The following is an 18,015-nucleotide window of genomic DNA, read 5'->3' as shown; positions in this document are numbered from 1 at the left end:
ACAGGACAGCATGGCAGGTCCATCCACACTCTTGGCAGATAAAAGAATTTATCAGTTGTTGACAAATTCTTACTCGGTTGCAAGCTATGATAGGGAACCAGCTTTTATGAATGAAAGTAGCAGTATTAATAATAAGCCAATAAAACTAATAAATATTTGCTCAACCAGCATGCAAAAAAACCTAGGCATAGGCTGCGGAGCAGTTGAAGAAAAAAAAAAAAAAGCCAGTCGCAAGGTTAAATAGTCACTCTGTAAGGAGCATGTATCGTCGAGTCTGTAGCTGCATCGGTTTGGTCCCTACAGCTACCTTTTATTTAAGTTCAATCTGTGTATGTTTTCAGGGAGGTGATTGAGAAAAAGCCGGAGGAGTTCAAGATCAGCTGTCTCCGGGATATCCAGACGTTGTTCAACGTTACCGGGAACCCATTCTACGCTGGATTTGGCAATAAGATTAATGTGAGTATGCATTAGAGGCGAAGGGCTTCGCAACAAGCAGCTCAGCTGGAAACTATAGGAGTTAACCTTATGTAGTGAACAAATGGCACCGTGGAACAGAGGCCAAAGCGCAGGTGTATAGCAACTTTGCTTGTGTAAACCCTGCACCTTTTTTTTCTGGAATCTTGGCAGGGTGTATCTCTTACATCAGTCGGGCATATGAGTACCCGCTAAAACCGCTGATGACGTCGTGAATGATGCAAAATATATTGCAAAGACTGGCGGCTACACACTGCACATACATTCATTCAATATTCAACACCATTGATCAAGTCTTCATTCTTCAACGCTCCTGCTCGCAATGCTGCTAGCGTCTTCAGTGAAGTTCATCAGCACACTCGCAGAGATGGTCGTTGTGTTGAAGCATGCGTTATAAGTGACACTTCTTTAGAGCACATCTCTTTGGTGCCCGTTTCGTGTCGCCGTCACCGTTGTGCCTCATCGTAACCAGCTCCGTAGCCACTCCTGGCGCCATCTCTTGCGCGCGGCGTGAGCCTTGCTCTCTTCGCTCCTCCACTGACACCCCTGTGCGGCGGTAATCAGAGCGCCAGCTCGGTGGCAGCTGATCTCGATGATGTGCCGCTGCCAAAGTCAAAACGCATAGCCACTGCCGTTCGCCACTGCATGTACCCATTGCTATGCATTGCAACAAAAATTCCAGCAGAACTTGCAGGAATAATAACAAAATACAGGTTTTTTGATAGAACGAGACAGAACGCCACCGCATGGGCATCAGCCAAACTATTCCAACCAAAGCACGGCCTCCGAGGCTTGCACGCATACGACATGAAACGCCGCCACGCGCTTGACAGGTTCCACTCGCTTTGCTGGCTGTGCTTTCCGAAGCCATTCACACCAAAGGGAACGGTCAGTAGCCGACGTTTGGTGACCACGGAATGGCGCAAATTTGAATACAGCCAAAGAAGCGATATTGTGCCTGCTTTCATTCTTGCTAATTATTGTGAACAATACTGTGGAAATGGTAATATACATAAACGAAGTGCATGTGAATGAGATGTGCCAGGACAGGTAGGTGTAATTCATTAATTAACAGCAAAGATTTCTTGAACCTTCTTTATTGAATAGTACAGTGAAAGCTCGTTAATTCAAACTTCAATAATTCGAATTTACGGATAATTCGAACTGTACGATTTGGTCCGGCCAAGCTCCACAGAAGTCTATGTATAAAAAAGTCCGTTAATTCGAACGCGAGAAGGTTCCCTCACGGATAATTCGAACTACGCTCGCCTGGCACACGGCCAGAGAAACGCGCCTACTGCCTACACACAAGGCTGTATTGCCTCCGAAACGGAGAGAACGGCGAGAGAACGCAAAATCGGAAAAAAATCTAACCGACGCAGGGTCAGCCAGAAGGCAGTGGCGGCTGCTGCCTCTCCATTCTACGTAACCTCCGAGACTTCTTGCCCGTTGCGAATCTCGGAGGCTTAGCAAATCTTGTACAGCTGCTAATGCTGTGCGGAGATGGCATGGCAAGCTCCAAAACACAGCGAATCAAGTACGTCGCAGCTGCGCTTGCAATCAAGAACCAACGAATCAGGGCCTTCGCCACCTTCACATGTTCAGCGTCTTTGTCTCGGCAGTCTTCATCGGTTGTGTACCTCTGTTTTCAGCTTAGGAGGTATCGGCCGTCGCGATTCATTGTGATGGTGTTAAGCCTCGGCTAACGTTCGTTTCGGTGGACATCGGTGGTGTGGCACAGTCGGACCCAGAGCTGCGACTTGAAGATGGCGTGTGCCCGCGGGCACACGCCATCACTTTCTGACACGCCAAATTTCTCACATGCCCTACTGCTTCCAAATCGCAGTGTACTGTTGCCCTCCTTCACTTTCGTTAGTTCGAACTTTCGTTAATTTGAACTGAAGTGGCTTCCCCTTGCGGTTCGAATTAACGAGCTTTTACTGTATATTGATGTTTCAAAATATTTGCCGGAGTGCACGCTTTGTGCGTACCATCAGCAGAGGGAGACCTCTCTTGGGGTGCATTCAGTCCACGAATATGCGCGTGCAATGTGACGCTGCATATATGTAGTTGCTGCTGAAATGTAGTGAGGGAGTTGCAAGAAAGAGTAAGGAGAGGGGAGCGCAGTTGCGAGGATAGGCGGGAGGGCGATCTTGGAAGCCACACACCGACACTTGTGGGCAGCGCATAACAGTGGAGAGAAGTAGAGGGGCACGAAACCATGTTTTTTCCTTCCATGCACAAAATGAATAGTTTACCTCCAAGAAGGCTTTGGCAAACAGACCTCGCGCGCGTAAAGGGGTCGGAGGTTGTCGTTCTTTCGCATCACGGCGGCGGGTTTACACCGTCCATTCGCTGAAACCGATTGCCACGGCTCAAAGACGTTCATTATACGTGTGATTTTGTGCAATTGAAATAATCTATATTTTGACGATCACACGGCTCTCTTTCATTTTAAGCGAAAGTTCCTCTTAAGTGGGGCTGCTCTATGTGGGCACTGCTGTAGTTCCATCCTCGTCACACCGTAGCCGTCATAAACCCTTCATGATGCAGTCGTTGTCTACACCATCGTCGTCACATACTCGTCACACACACTTGTTGTCATCATGTCATCATCCTCAAGCTTTCATTGTTATACCATCTTCGTTTTGTTGCCGTTTTGGTTCCACTGACGGTCACTGCGTCACCGTCATACAGTCGTCATATCAGGCGCATGACCGATCTTGGCGTGCAAGTGTCATAGCGATGCAGGGTGGTTCTAGAAAGAATGTATGTAGCATATAGCCGGGGGGAGGCAGCGGAACTCCTAGAATGACCACTAAGAGCTTTAAATTTCTAGAATCACTACACATTCTAGATCGCTACACTACAGAAATCAGTACAGATTCTAACTAGAGGGTAACGCGATTGGCATCGCCATAGACAGTCATCATTAAATGGCTTCTCCCGGAATTTTTACCCTTTAAAGTAGGGAATGCAGGTCCTACACAAGTAAGTACAGTATACCGTGTCACAATTTTGTAGCAATGCCTTTCGCCCAGTTTTATGCCACGTAGCCACCGTTTATGGTCAGCTGATCATATTGATAATGCAGGTGGTGCGTTTTTTTTTACCACTCACAAAGCACAAAAAGGATTAGCAGTCTAGCCTGTGCATCTGATCCGATACTTGACCACCGATAAGGTCTACAAGTGCGAACATAAAAGCGCATTCTGCCGACTGACTTTCCAGGCGTGGAGGGGACCTCACGTGGATTCTTGCTCCGCTACTACGGCCGTCGATCTAGCTGGTGCACCTAATCTCGCGCTCCATTGCAGATAATGTCTCTGATTGCAAACATAAAAACACGCACACTACCGAGAGACTTATCAGACACGGTGTGAAAAAATTGGCTGGAGAATACTGATAATCATCAGAGATTATAATTCTGCAACGTATTTCTTTTTTTCTTTGGCAGGACACATTGGCCTATCGTGCAGTGGGCATTCCCGTCTCGCGCATCTTCACCATCAACCCCAAGGGAGAGCTGAAGCTGGAGCTGATGCAGAATTTTCTCTCCTCGTAAGTTCGCCACCTGCTGTCGCGGGCTCTGTGGCTATTGCATTGTGCTGCTGACCACGAGGTCACGGGCTCGATTCCCAGATGCAGTTGGTGCATTCAGGCTGGGCAGAAATGAAAGAATTTGCCAGTGGGCTGAGATTCTGCTGCCAGCCTTTAATTCAAAGAAGCATCAGTGCTAAAAATTAACCTGACCCCATATTCGCTGTGGCATCCCTACTAGCTGAACTGTTGGCTTTGGGCACTTACCTTATTTACTTGAATCTAAAGCACACTTTTTTTTTGCCGATAAAACGGGTCCAAAAATTGCATGCGCATTAGAATCGAGCACAACCCTAAATTCGCGTGACCATATCGCCATCGGCATTTCAGAATGGCCTCCTGCTACGCGCTTCGAGCCTAGCTTCCATAGCTGCCTCCATGCGCTGTAGTATGCGTGCTTAGGCATTGGCTTGGGTTAGTTGTCCATCCGTCTTTCCATTTTCTGTGTTTGCTCTGTCAACATGGAAGTGCCGACTGTGAAGACAGGCCGAGTTCATCACAATGCCACAATTAAAAGAAAAAAATTATCACGTGAGCGGAGACAGACGGAAATTGGACCGCATCACGTGTGTTTGGAGTTCCTGAAACTTGTATGCTGGAGTGGTGCAAACAAGAGAGGCATTCTACTCCGGCAGCTGCTGTGGCCGCGCAGCCCCTATCCTGAAAGATATCTGCGATGGAGGCAGTCTACACGTCTAGGCGCGCTGCGTTGTGTTCTCGTCGCTTTGTTCGCACTGAAGCAAGAGGCCACACAAAGGTCAATTTGCTCGCTCCTACTATTGCACTTCCTCACTCCAGCATTTTGATAAAGAGTTTCCATGGTCATAGAGTCGGACATGTTCATATTTGCTTGTGCGTGCGTTACGCCATGCTTGTTAATTTAGTTAGTGAGCGAATGTTTCATAAAACTATCCTTTTCGTATAGCTGTCAACTAATGTGCTATCGCAATCAATGCTTCCTTCGGGTTTTGTGCAAAACTTTTTAAAAATTTAGTGCATTTAAAAGTGTATTTAGTGCATTTTAACTTTTTAAAGCTTTGGTGCATTCGGAGTGAATCTTTGTTTTTCCAAATGAAAGTTGTTTTTCTGTATGAAAGAATGATGTGCACAGTACTGCAAAGGACTTCTCTTCTTTAAGTCATGGCAAGCAGGTGCACGTTACAATTGAGCGCATGTTAGAATCGAGTAAATACGGTAATCGTGTGGATTGTTACTTAGTGTCGTATTCCTCATACTCTGGACTTGTGGATGAAATTTCTGCACTCATAGGTGGAGTTAAAATGTTAAGAAATTGGGAAAATTGAAGTATTAACTGATTACTGCTCCCCAAAAATCTGGGAACAGTAATATGCCTCACTAACAAAGTTCTAACCTTAAGCAGATTCACAAACTGGTAAATTCATTTTGCTTAAGTAAGTGCCAGTCTTGGTTATGAGAAGGCTAACCTCGCAACCAGGGTACAGCTTTGGGACCGGAAACAGTATCAGTGTGCTCAGTGTGGAAGTAAACTGTTTGATAGGTTGATTTTCTCAGCTCTTATGGTCTACGCACTGGCGCAACCGTCTGATTGGCTGATTTCTGGGCTCTTGTGGTTGTTCCGTAGGTACCACTGTCTGAGCGACGTCGTGGACCATGTATTCCCGCCGCTGCACAGCACCCTCGAGCTGGGCCGCAACGGGACGCAGTCTTTCTCGGCGTGCGAGGAGTTCAGCTCATTTACCTACTGGCGGGACCCGATAGCACCTGTCGAGATCGACATTGAGGAAGAGCCGATGAGCAACAAGCCCACCGGCAAGCCCAACAAATGAGGCGGAGGGAGGCACGCCTATTGCGCCAGCCACAGTGGGTGGTTGGCTGCCCCCCTTCTCCTTCCACGGGTATCGCCAACGTCTGTCTAGTCGCCGGGTGAGTGTGGATGTTCTGGTAGCATAAGGTTGGCATACTCGCTCACAAGTACACTGACCCATACTCGTGCAAGACTCGTCTCAAAGGCGTGAGACAAGCATTGCTGAGGGATCAAGGGTGTGAGTGGATGCGACGATAAACAGGAATGAGTGCCGGTTAACTCGAGCTTTAATCAAAGTCAGTGATGGTAATTTGAGGGGACATGAGCGCACATGTGGGGGACTGTCGCTGAATGTGTCTGGATGTGAGTGAGAAATCGCGATGTGCACAAAATGGACACCACACAGAGAAGACGACGAAACACAATAGCCATTCCGTTGTGTTGGTCTTCTCCGTGTAGTGCCCATTTTGTGTGCAACATGTTTATTTCTGAATATCACCAAATAGCTCAACACCATGTCATTTTTGTAATATGCGAGTGAGGGCCTGCGAGTGGGAGCACAGGTGGTTATAAACATCAGTGCCAGCAAGTAGAAATGAAAGTAATTACAGTCTACTGATTTTTCGGGCCTGCCTGATAATTCAGATGCCTTCATGGCACCGGCATGTACTCCATAGACCGCATGTATACGGATGCCTGAAGTTTTGGACCTTGAAACAAACACTTTGCCGTCCAATTTTTATTACTTTTCAGACCACAGGTCTGAAACGGCATTAATTGAAGCCACCGCCGCCATTTAGATTATCCTCCTGAGACCCGGGATGCATTCGGGTGCACAGATTTTTTCCAAACTTTCAGAATAAGTCAGTAGGTGTATGAAGATGAAAAGTGTTAAATATTTTTTTAACAGCCCTGATAGTTTCAGCTCAGCGCGATGTCCAATATATTGGACACTGGGATGCTACCCGGTCTTTTTCACCCAGCGCGCACGTAATGTCATACCGCAGATATTTCGCTCAAACTCGTGTGCAAAAATATTTTAATAACTCGAAAGGCAAAGTAGTGAATAAAGTAAAAAAAAGAGCATTCCTCTGTCAACAAAAATTTTGCTCTTGTGTTCACTTCCTGTGGGCAATTTCAAAACACTTTTTTTTCCTGGGTGATGCCGAAGAAGAGCCGACATTTGGTGAAAAAGATTTGTTTCCATGTCGCAGCCATGTAGTCTGCAACGGGCAGCGTTTGCAGTGTCAGCCAGCATTGAGCAGTGGGTAGTGCTCTTTTTTGGGGGTTCTCGAGGAGACAGTCGAGCCTGCCTTGATGGCGGATGCCACTCGGCTTTGTTCTCACTCTTCGTTTCATCCTGCTTCTTCCCTTGAGCCACGAGAGTCTCAGCAACAGATTGGCGGAACTCCATAGATTTTAGTATTTTTTTCCGCTGTTTCTTTAGGGAGCGTATGTCCCGCGTGTACTGCCCCCAGGAGTTCCTGAGGGCAATGTAGAAGAGGTGAAAGATGGCTCTGACTGTCCACTTGTTGACGCGTGCTTTTATCCTGCTGTAGTAACTTATCATTTGGTCTGCCTTGTCAACACCCCCCATGTTGACGTTGTACATGCGCACAATATCTGGTCGAGGGACATCGATATGTTCTGTTCCTTACGAGACCACCTGCGACAGGTGGCTTGCGGGTCCTAGCCATGGATTGAAAAAAGAAAAGTTATCCGCTGAATTCATCAGACACGCGAGGCCGGTCCCCTAAAGAAAAAAAAAGAGACGCGATTTCGTCCACAAGCCGCTAAATGCCAACAGTATTCGCCTGCTGTTCATAACAAGGCCATCTCAAAAGCGCGGTCTAAATAACCGGGTTGAGTCCTAGCGTCCAACATAATGGACACGCGAAATCAAAGGAAGCGTGAAAAAAAGTAAGCGCGCCAAAAATTTAAATTTCGTATTCTGCGCTTATGCTGTTGTATTAACTTTATTATAAAATCAAAGATATGCCCTGAAAGCAAGTAGAAATACGAGAAACAGTGCTTACTTCTCCGGCAGCTGCCGTAAAACACCACGCCGCTGAATGCCGCCATTGTGAAACTTTTTCGGCAGGAATTTGAACGATGTATTTTCATCAATGCTGCATAGATGGCGCAAGCAGGTGTCCAATAAGTTGGAAAGTGCGGTTTTATGAGGATGAAAGCCTTGTGACAGAAGTGCTGTCTTATTTCTTAATGTCCAATATATTGGACAAATCCCCATAGCGGGGACTCAGGAGGTTATCTCGCAGCCTTAAACCATTCTGACAAGCCAGTCCACTGGCATCTGTAGTAGTATTTTTGTGCTAACTTTAGGCCTAGCTGCTGTGGTGCCGTGGTTTTCATTTGTAGGACTCGCCGCTGTCGGTAATGGCGTTGACTACGCCTTTGTCATCCTCCTCACCAATGGCGTCGAAGCACGGAAAGCACGACTTTGCATTATGCTGGTTCCCAACAGTCAGCTTCGCCGCAATATAGCGGTGTTATGCGGTCATGCATACGCAGTGTACTGTGGTGAAGCATACAAAGAGTGCAATGGGGCCACTTTAACGCGGCATAAAATCTTTTCCTTAGTCATACACATCTGCAGACTCCTGTCGCAGTATGAACACCAAGATGCCTAAAGCGTTGCAAAAATCGGGTTTGCCAAAGTCGCATTCACCACAATAGAGCAGCATTACACGGCGATGCGTACGCAATGTATTGCAGTGAAGCATACCAAGAATGTAAAAGGGTCACTGTCACAGGCAATAAATTGTGTTATATACGCGCAGCCCTGCCATCTGCCACAGTACAAGCACCGGCACACCTATTAATTGTGCTGGCAGGCCTTCAAAGCTATTTTGCATGTGGCTGTGGCGATTTGAGCCCTTCAGGGCAGTTAAAGGCATGCATTAGTTATTTCGGATGTTTTCGTGGTCTCTGGAGAGTCCGAAAAATTGGATGTTGACCGTGTGTACGCAAGCGTGTCATGCCAGAAGGCTGAAAGTCTGAGCAAATTGTATTAACCATTGTTCCCATGCCGACAGAAGCTCGATGCACTTGCAAGCTCTCACAGACACTAGCGCCAAGGTTTGCTCTTGTAAATATAGTGGGAAACTTGATGATCGAGACTCCGCACATTGAGGGATGCTTAAACTCCTCCTAAGGAAAGGTACGACGGATTTTTGGACACAGACATAAAGAGAACTAGTTCGACACTGAGTCTCTGAAGTCTCGGTGTCGCAAGCATGGAGTCTCTTATAGTTGCATAGAGGGAAAACTGGCGCTGGTGTGCTGTGATATACGTTCCCAGGAATGCATGGAAGTGGTGGCTTGAGATTTTCATGTTTTGTTGGAGAGCCAAGACACTCTGGAGATTCGTCTGGCCGGCAATGCTCCGTCTGACACAGTGGTTCATTCTTGACTGATATAGCGTGTACAATGCAAATTCCTTGTTTTGTTTAATAGTATGTAAAAATGTCTTTATTATTATTGTTATTATTGTATTATTATTAAGCCACGAGAACTTGTGCTGGTTAGTACAGTTATCTCAAACATGAACAGTACCAGCACGCCACCGAAGTAGGAAGAAAAACAACAAAGTCTGCTCACTGTGAGCCAGTTTCAATCTTTTGTTTTCGTCTCCTTTACTTGTGTTAAATGTGAGTAAACAAACATCGAAAAATTGTCACAGCCTAGAAAATACTTTATATTACAACTTCATTGGAAAAAAAAAAAGTTTCATTTGTGTGGAAACAACTATTTTAAGACTGGCCTTGCAAACTCGCATCTCGGCATTCCCACAGGGGCGCAGTGCCCATTAGTAACCTCACGCAAGACAGTGCCACCCGATTTCCAGCTTGTTAATATCATTAAAACATCCGCGGCAGCAATGAGCGCTGTTCTGTTGTGAAGCGAATCAAATACCCACAACGTGCAAACCAAACTACAGCCAAACTGACCTGGTGCTTCTCGTTATTTTCACGCAGGTTCTCTCACTCACAGTCACCCATGCGCCATCCTTCCCCCACCTTCTAAGCCAGCCAAGAAGCGGGCCAGGCAACCAGCACCAAAGACTCACTGTGCCCTCCTCCTTCTCGCCATCCTCTCTCACTTCACTGTCCTACCATTTGCCAGCATCCTCCATCATCGTCGTCGAAGACTTTGTCGCGCAGCCGTTGAACGAAGCTGTGAACAAATCGTAGTCTGCAATGCCGGTGGCCTGTCCATTCGTTCTGTGATACTTGGTTTGTTCGGTTTTCTTTTCTGTAGTTCTTCTTCCCTTCTTTCGCGCCGATGTCGGAACGAGTGGCGAAAAAAGAAAGAGTTTCGAATACAGCCAGTAGTTTAGAAGGGCTGGACCTTTCTGGACCCGAGGATTGCCAAACTAACGCAAGAAGCGTGTCACTGAATGCGCAATTAATATATAATTGTTCCCTGCCCGGTTTTCCTGGGATCGTAGATTTATCTGCAGTAAAGCTTTAAGAACAGTCACGGTTATTTAAAGGCTATTACAAGACGGCCCCAGCAAAGGATTTGAATGCCTTCCGTCTCTCATGTTGACTTGGAATATGAGATGACTTGAAGCATTTAGGAAATGACGCATATGTTGTCACACGCCGCATTTTGATCGTACAATGCAAGCAATGCAAGCCATAAAAACAGGATTACTGTCGTATTCTTTTTCTGTTGATGTATCTCTGCTGTTTCTTCAGTGGCTACATAGAGTTTCTGATCCCTTTGAGAATATTTGTCAAAGTTTCATCAGATTGTGCTCACACACCACTTGGCTTGTCAGTAGCGTTCTTGCAGTTGTCGAATGTTGTTGTTGCAACACTCATTTTCTTTTTTCTTTTTCCTCTAGTGTCATCACACTACTTATGTTTGATATTTCCACTCAAGGTAGATCCTTGAGGTATTGTTTTCATTATTTAGCTGATATATAAAGTTGTGTTAACCAGCGTAATAATCACCCACGTGCGTTTCATCCGGTGCTTTCAGTATGCACGCTCGCATTTATTTAAGAGACAGTTTTAGTTTGGTGTGTCTAGCGCAATAGCGAGCTCAAAATGCCCATGCGCAAAAATCTATTAGGTGACTGTCGCTGTAACACTTGCTTTTTACTGGTAACATGCCCATGAGTGTTCAACGTTTAACACACACAGGCTATTTTTCAGATTAAACGCTTACCAGCTTTGCATGGTTCACGTAAATCAAGTGGCAACATGGCAGCTGTCCTGGCTGCTCACTTTGAACTGAATTTGGCCATTGTAGTATCGACTTCGTTCGTCCAAATTAGTGTGTAAAATGGCTCTCACTTAGTCACAGGCCGCTTTGACGGCAGAGTATTTGGATAACTTTGCGGCGTTTTCGAGACCGTTTTTGAACATCTCATTTCAAACGCTTTGAGGCCTAACAAGAGAATTGTCTAGGATGACAGCACCACTCATCGGCAATGTCGAGAGCTAGGTGCGACGGAACATGGTTTCGGAGATCTGGTAATCTTGGAGGCCATAGATGGCAGGCTTGTACTGATTTCGCCGTACATGCAGGCATGGAAGGTACGAATACAATGCACTCCTGGCTGTAATTGCGCTTTATTTCAGACTTTTCACACACATGAACACACTCGACTTGGCGAATCATTGAAATCACTTATGTGTATCATCTATGCAAAATTTGAAGCTTAAAAGAATAGTGTTTTTGGGATGTAAACGATATTGTGCTATACTAAAACTCACTTCCCTCAAAATTCGTTTGCAGAATGGTAACGCTACTTCCTCACCCACTATTATGCTAGCATTAAACTAAAACTGTCTAATGTTTCAGTTCCTTATTAGTTGCTGTGTTGTTTTCACCATGTGATGTGCTCATTTTGGCACCTTAGGAAAGAGTAGTATATAATAAATATGATCCTAGCTGTTGAAGAACTGCTTTGTTTAGTTAAATGAGTATCAGGGTCAATTAACAATATGTGAGAGTTGTAGCCTTTCTCCAAATGGCTGAGTTTTTATACTATATATACACATTTTTTTTTCTGTGACGAAGTCATGGTCCATTCCTTGTCTAAATGTCAACACAAGGCTGGTACCTGTGTTTGACTATCATTTATAGTATTCTGTTATTTGTTCGCAAAAGTGCAGAGATCTTTGCATGTTTTTTTTCTTCCAAGTCTAGGATTGTACGTTGGTAGTTGTTTTAACAGTGTTTTTTTCTTTTATTGATGAAGCACATTTATTAGTGTAAATACTTGCAGCTTGCAAAGACATGCATTGTTTCATGCCCAGTGATGTACGGTGAACCCGTTTTTTCTCTTCCCCACCTCTACTTGGGTGTGTTGTTTATTTCTGTTAATAAATGTTGTTATTACAGACCCACTGTTTTCTTTGTTGACCAGTTTCATTAATGTTAGAACATCCCTTACCCCAAAATTTTTGTTGAACTGAATTTGCAGGGTTTTCGAACCATAGGCCCTTGACAGTGTTGGTAACATTTTTTGGGGGCATAGTCGCCACGTCGCTACCCATAACACTTTTAACTTTAGGAGAAAGTCGCTACGTGGTGACGATGATGACTTGCTCAAATTTTTTGAAATGCCAATTGTGTGGGAGCATTGCAGCGTCGAAGTCAGAAAAAGTGCACGTGTGTAAAGTTTGAGAGGCCAGTCACATGGTAGAGGTACAGAGGGCATGGGAGGGCTTAGAAGAGTGTGTATTTTAATATATATATATATATATGTGTGTGTGTGTGTGTGTGTGTGTGTGTGTGTGTGTGTGTGTGTGTATAGTTGCACTTCGCTGGATGTGTGTTGAGCTAGCTCCTGAACGACACTTTACAACGTGGTGAACAGGGTTTATATCGTGGATTGGGCACCTCTTCGAAGTGGGACGCATTTCTCTCACATTTTACTGCTGAATTGCCACTGAATTTTTTTTTGCTTTTGTTCCTAGATTGCCTTGTGCTTGTTAGTATTTTCAAGTGCAGCTTTAAACTGCTGCCTGCAGTGGCCGGGCCGGTCAACTGGTGGAATGCGAAAAGGTAACGTCATGAAAAACAGTGTCGAAGTTAAAAACAGAGATGGCCACCTCCACCAGTGCAATGTGGGTTCGTCGAAAATCTCTCAATGATTCGAGAAGCACTTATTCTGACGATGCTGCCGGAAGCCAGCAAAAAAAGTCTTAGAGTATAAAAATGCAAAGTTATTGTGGCGAACAAAAACTCAATTTAGTGACTTTCTAGCTAAGTTGCCAACACTGGTCCTTGGAAGCACGTAGTTGTTGTGGGGGCATGTTGGGTGCACATAGGGAATGTTTTGCAAATGAAACTGACTATTGGCAAGCTTCACCTATGAAATAGCAAGTCCAGCAGTGAATTTCCATTGCTACTGAAAAATTCCGAATCAACGTCGGCAGAGATCACGAGATACTCTTGCATACCGGTGGCCACTTTGTCTCCTGCCTGTTGTAAGCAAGCCTTTAAACACTGATGGACGACTTGTAAGCAGCTTTTTGACAAGTTCAACTGCTTGCAGGTTGCAGATGGAACAAACGTTTTCCTGTCTGATCCCTAGGCGAGTGCCCAGCAGTAGCAATGATTCTGTACAAGAAGGCTTGCATACAGGAAACGGTGAATGGTAAAATTCCATGTCCACTGCTTCCCTTTTGTCCAACTCCTTTCTAGATGTTATGTATAGTACATAGTAACCTGCACTTTTACTCAAACTACTTTGAGATGTTACTTATGCCATAAATTCTTATTTTAGTCAGATTTCCCAACAAGCTTGAATTTTTTGGTCAGCACTACTATTCGGTATAACGGTTGGAATTGAATAACCAATTAGGCCATGCAAAAAACATAAGAAAAGTTCTTGTTTGGCAGAAAGCATAATCGAAAGGAAGAGGAAATGGCGTGCCACCAATAGGAACCAAACTGTCATTGTATGATTCATGCAATGCTCTACAAACTGGGCTACAGTGGTGGCTGCGCCATCTATGCTCCTTGTTTGGAATTAATAATCACGAGTTTCCTACAGAAAATTTCTAGAGGAAACTGGTGCTAGTGTCTACTGGAGCTGCAAGCATTGCAGTTCAGCCAGTAAAGGAATGATGGTTATTTGCCATAGCTTGTCAACCGTTAACCGTCGGCGCGAAGTCGTCGACAGGGTATACAAGCTGGTTGGTCGCTCCGTACTCAAGTGAACACAGCGAAGGAGTCAGATTCAGGAGAAAGAAAGAAAAAAATTCATTCATCGACCGACGGCACACAATTTAAACGAAACACAAAAACACATGCACTTAATCTAGATCAATGATAAAGAAAAGAAAATACGACAGTTAACGGTGGATGTAGAAATTAACACTGCACAAAACACACTTAACGGTGGTCAGCTAAACAGTGTACACAAGAAATATGATGGCATACACATGGCCCGGCAGCAGAAACAAGTCCATAAAGCATGGAATCGACGGCAGAGCTTTCCCAAAGAACGCTGGCAAGCCGATCTCATTTCGATGGACGCGATTGCTGGGCTGGGTTTCCCGGAAGTCTAGGTCTGACGTTTTGCCTCGATCAAGTTGAGCTAACTTGAGGGGAACTGCCATGAGCTTCGTTGCAGACGTTGGTTTGTCATCGTTTACGCCAACTAGTAACTCGCAGTTCAGACGCGGCTAGGCGACCCAGGCGATACTGGACAGCGCTAGCTCCTTGATGCTTCTCGGCAGAATATGGGCTCAGCTTCTAGACTCCTTAGCTGAGTCTAAAACCTGCGCTTAAATAACTTCTCCTTTCCTTAGTTCCCTGTGTTGGGGAACGGTAGATATCGGTGACGATCAAATCGAGTTCACCCAATTGTATCCCGGTTCCCAAGGTTTAAACCGCGCCCCTTTTAATTAGGGGCGAGGTAACAGGTGATTCCCCTCTCCTGTTAGAGGTCACGCACTTGTATTGCACCACACACGCAAACCCTTGAGTCCGTGGCGGGTCTCTATTGTTCGTTCACAAACATAGGAGAAATGATGGCAGCCGGCCGAGGGCAGAGAATACACGGGTTCCTACAAAAAGCCGTCGGGGCGTCACAGTCGCGCCGACGACAAAAAAAAACAATAATCTCAACCTGCCTTCTACTTCTTTCGGCCGTTTGCTCTAGTGGCCGGCAATAACAGTCTTGCTTGTCGGTTCCTATTCCTATGACCTTTTGGCGCCTGTTCGTTGCTTCACCAAATCGAATGCCGCACCGTGACATTATTACATGGGTTTCCCTAGACTTTTTGTCCTGACGGGTTCAAATGGCCTTGCGACGTTGCAAACTTTCATATTTAACAAGATATTTCATCATAAATGCCACAGTTCACAGCGATTACTCGTGTGCAGAGAGTCTTTTGCCTTTCTGATTTAGAAAAGTAGTATTGCTTTGAAATTTGGAAAAAAGCATAGTGCTCGAAGTCTTATAGAGCTGCACGCAAATTTCACGTAAGGGATTATCGTAATCGTTGGAATATTTATTTTGCCAAAATTCAGTGTACCTAATTTTTTTGTGTATATTTTCCAGATTTTGATGTAATAGTTCTGCGGAAACCCGCAAGGTGAGAGAAGTAATTATTAAATTGAAAATGAGACATCCACCCGTTCGTAGCAATTGCTACAAAGGAAACCCCTACGGGTTCGTCGAAAGATAAGCGTCACAGTTGAAAAAAAAATTCGTCCTGGCCCGGGACTCGAACCCGGTACCACCGCATTTCCGGGGCAGCCGCTCTACCATCTGAGCTAACCAGGTGGCTAGCAGATGGCAGGGCGAAGTTGAATTTGTCAACAACTCGAAGCAAAGGCAAGAGTTTGAAGTAATAATTCTGTGGAAACCCGGAAGGTGGAGAGAAGTAGTTAATAAAGGGAAAATCAGACATCCACCCATTCGTAGCAATTGCTACAAAGGAAACCCATACGGGTTCCTCAGAAGATAAGCGTCGCAGTTGAAGAAAAATTCGTCCTAGTCCGGGACTGGAACCCTGGACCACCACCTTTCCGGGGCAGCGCGCTCTACCATTTTCCAGATGAAGCTTCACTGGCTTTTTTCAGTGGACAACTTTTTGCTTCAACATTACCCCTTTTCTTTCGCTGAATATCCGCTTCACTAATTTTGTGGCTTGTCAAGTTCAAAAATTCTGTATAATTAAAGGCCCTGCTCTTCAACACTGCAGTTGCATCCGATACCAATAACAATATTTTCTAAAGGCAGTCTAGCAAGGGCTGAGTACCCATGCACAAAGCATAATGTTTTTATGCAGGAATTAACACAGAGCATCCGGTAATCAAACACAAATAGAATAAAACATTATTCGTAAACATTATGCAGGCATATAGTTCCAATGAATTATACAAAAATGACTAGGTTGACATTTATTTATTTTATTTTTTTTATTTGTAAAATACCTTACAAGGCCCCTACATGGGGATTGAGTAGGGGGGGGGGGGGGCATGCAATCAAGTACATACAATCGATAACAATAACAAATGAAAACAGCAGCCAAGTGCACAGCATAAAGTCAGAGAAACATATTAGCTACATAAAGCTGCATATGATTACAATAAAAAGGAACAATATAAGTTTGTAACAAACGTATAACACTGCAAGAAAAAGGTAGAAAAAAAAATAACACAGAACAGTGAGTGTGATATTAATGGTTAACATGGGTTAAGCGAGTTCAGTGAGTGCTTGAATTTATCACGGTCACTTTCCGAAACTATGTTGTCGGGGAGGTTGTTCCAGAGCCGAATGGCACGTGGAATCGCAGACGAGTTAAATGCTTCTGTTTTACCATAGATGCGCGTGAAGCTCTGATGATTGTATAATCTGTGCGACGTGTGCGATGACGTTTCTAGGTGTAGGTAACGTTAGTTAGTGTGGTGGGCGTATTTATGAAATAATGACAAAAGGGCTATGTCGCGACGATTACTTAGCAGCTGAAGTGAAAGGTGAATCTTTATTTGAGTTGCGCTAGAACGGTAGTCATAATTTCGGCAAATGAAACGTGCGGCTCTATTTTGGATTGATTCCAGCATGGTAATTAGGCAATTTTGGTGGGGAGACCAGATTGGAGCGGCGAACTCAAGTCCAGGGCGAACAAATGTTTGAAATGCCAGTTTGCGGATAAGTGGAGGTGAGTTCCGAAGGTTACGTCGCAGGTAATCCAGTGACCGAGAAGCACAGGCACAGATGGTGGTAATGTGAGAAGTCCAGGAGAAGTTTGTTGAAAGATTTACGCTTAGATAGTTAAATGATGAGGTCCGAGATAATGGGACATTTTTAATACAGTAAGAATAGTCCGAGCTGGTGCGTTTGCGGGTGAAGGACATCACTTTACATATTGATCAATTTAAAGTCATTAGCCAGGTGTCACACTAATTAATAATTTAGTTAAGGTCATTTTGGAGGGTCAGGTGATCATCGGAGGTGTTAATAGAACGATAGATAATGCAGTCGATCGTCAGCGAAAATGCGCATGCATGATGATAAGTTATTGGGTATGTCATTAATGTATGTCATTATAGTGTATTCATGTATAATAATGTATATATTAATATATCAATAATGTATATTAATGTTTCCCTTACCAAAACTTCTGATATTTTTCCAGCAATTGTCTATTTATCGGCTTCGTAAAGCTAGTCGCACAGCAGCCTGTCATTCTTGGAAACCTTGTTGGCGACCAGGCTATAAAGGTGTTAAGCGGATATTCCTGCAGTTCTTTTCACGGTAGGTGCCGGGATGTTTTTCCTCAAAAACGATCCTAATCGTCCGTGGTAGCTCACTGTCTATTCAGTATGTACAAGCATTTTGCCGAATCATACCGAAATAAATATACCTGCCGAAAAAGGTGCGTCTGCATTTGTCGATTAGATATTCGTTACCTAATATTAGTATTTGATTGGTATTCGAAAAAGTTACCATTCAGCCACATCTAATATTTATTACATAACAGATGGTGAGAGCTTACATTTTTCGTTCGGATAAGACAGGAAGGTTACAAGTACGGCGCGACTCAAAAGAACGCAAGTAAAGTAGTTTTCCTAGCACGACAATGTACCTATAGCCAACATTATCCCTAAATTTCTTGTGGTTCTGGACGTTCTCGTGGTAGGATAAATAAATT

At 44.5% G+C, this 18,015-nt stretch overlaps 1 protein-coding gene across 5 annotated transcripts in view; it reads left to right on the top strand.

The window, feature by feature from the left end:
* Lpin (phosphatidate phosphatase LPIN) overlaps nucleotides 1-12,249 on the top strand; it is a 126,685-nt gene extending 114,436 nt beyond the window's left edge. For all 5 annotated transcript variants that reach the window (XM_070522334.1, XM_070522330.1, XM_070522333.1 and 2 more), the window contains exons 15-18: nucleotides 342-456; nucleotides 3,932-4,035; nucleotides 5,678-5,979; nucleotides 9,859-12,249. In XM_070522334.1, coding sequence (XP_070378435.1) covers nucleotides 342-456; nucleotides 3,932-4,035; nucleotides 5,678-5,882 — 424 coding nt within the window. In that variant the 3' untranslated portion in view covers nucleotides 5,883-5,979; nucleotides 9,859-12,249. The remainder of the gene's footprint in view (nucleotides 1-341; nucleotides 457-3,931; nucleotides 4,036-5,677; nucleotides 5,980-9,858) is intronic.
* Nucleotides 12,250-18,015: the final 5,766 nt, after the last annotated feature.

This window comes from Dermacentor albipictus, chromosome 7 (genome assembly GCF_038994185.2).
Source record: "Dermacentor albipictus isolate Rhodes 1998 colony chromosome 7, USDA_Dalb.pri_finalv2, whole genome shotgun sequence".
Taxonomy (NCBI): Eukaryota; Metazoa; Arthropoda; class Arachnida; order Ixodida; family Ixodidae; genus Dermacentor; species Dermacentor albipictus.
This window is presented reverse-complemented; position numbering and strand designations above follow the sequence as displayed.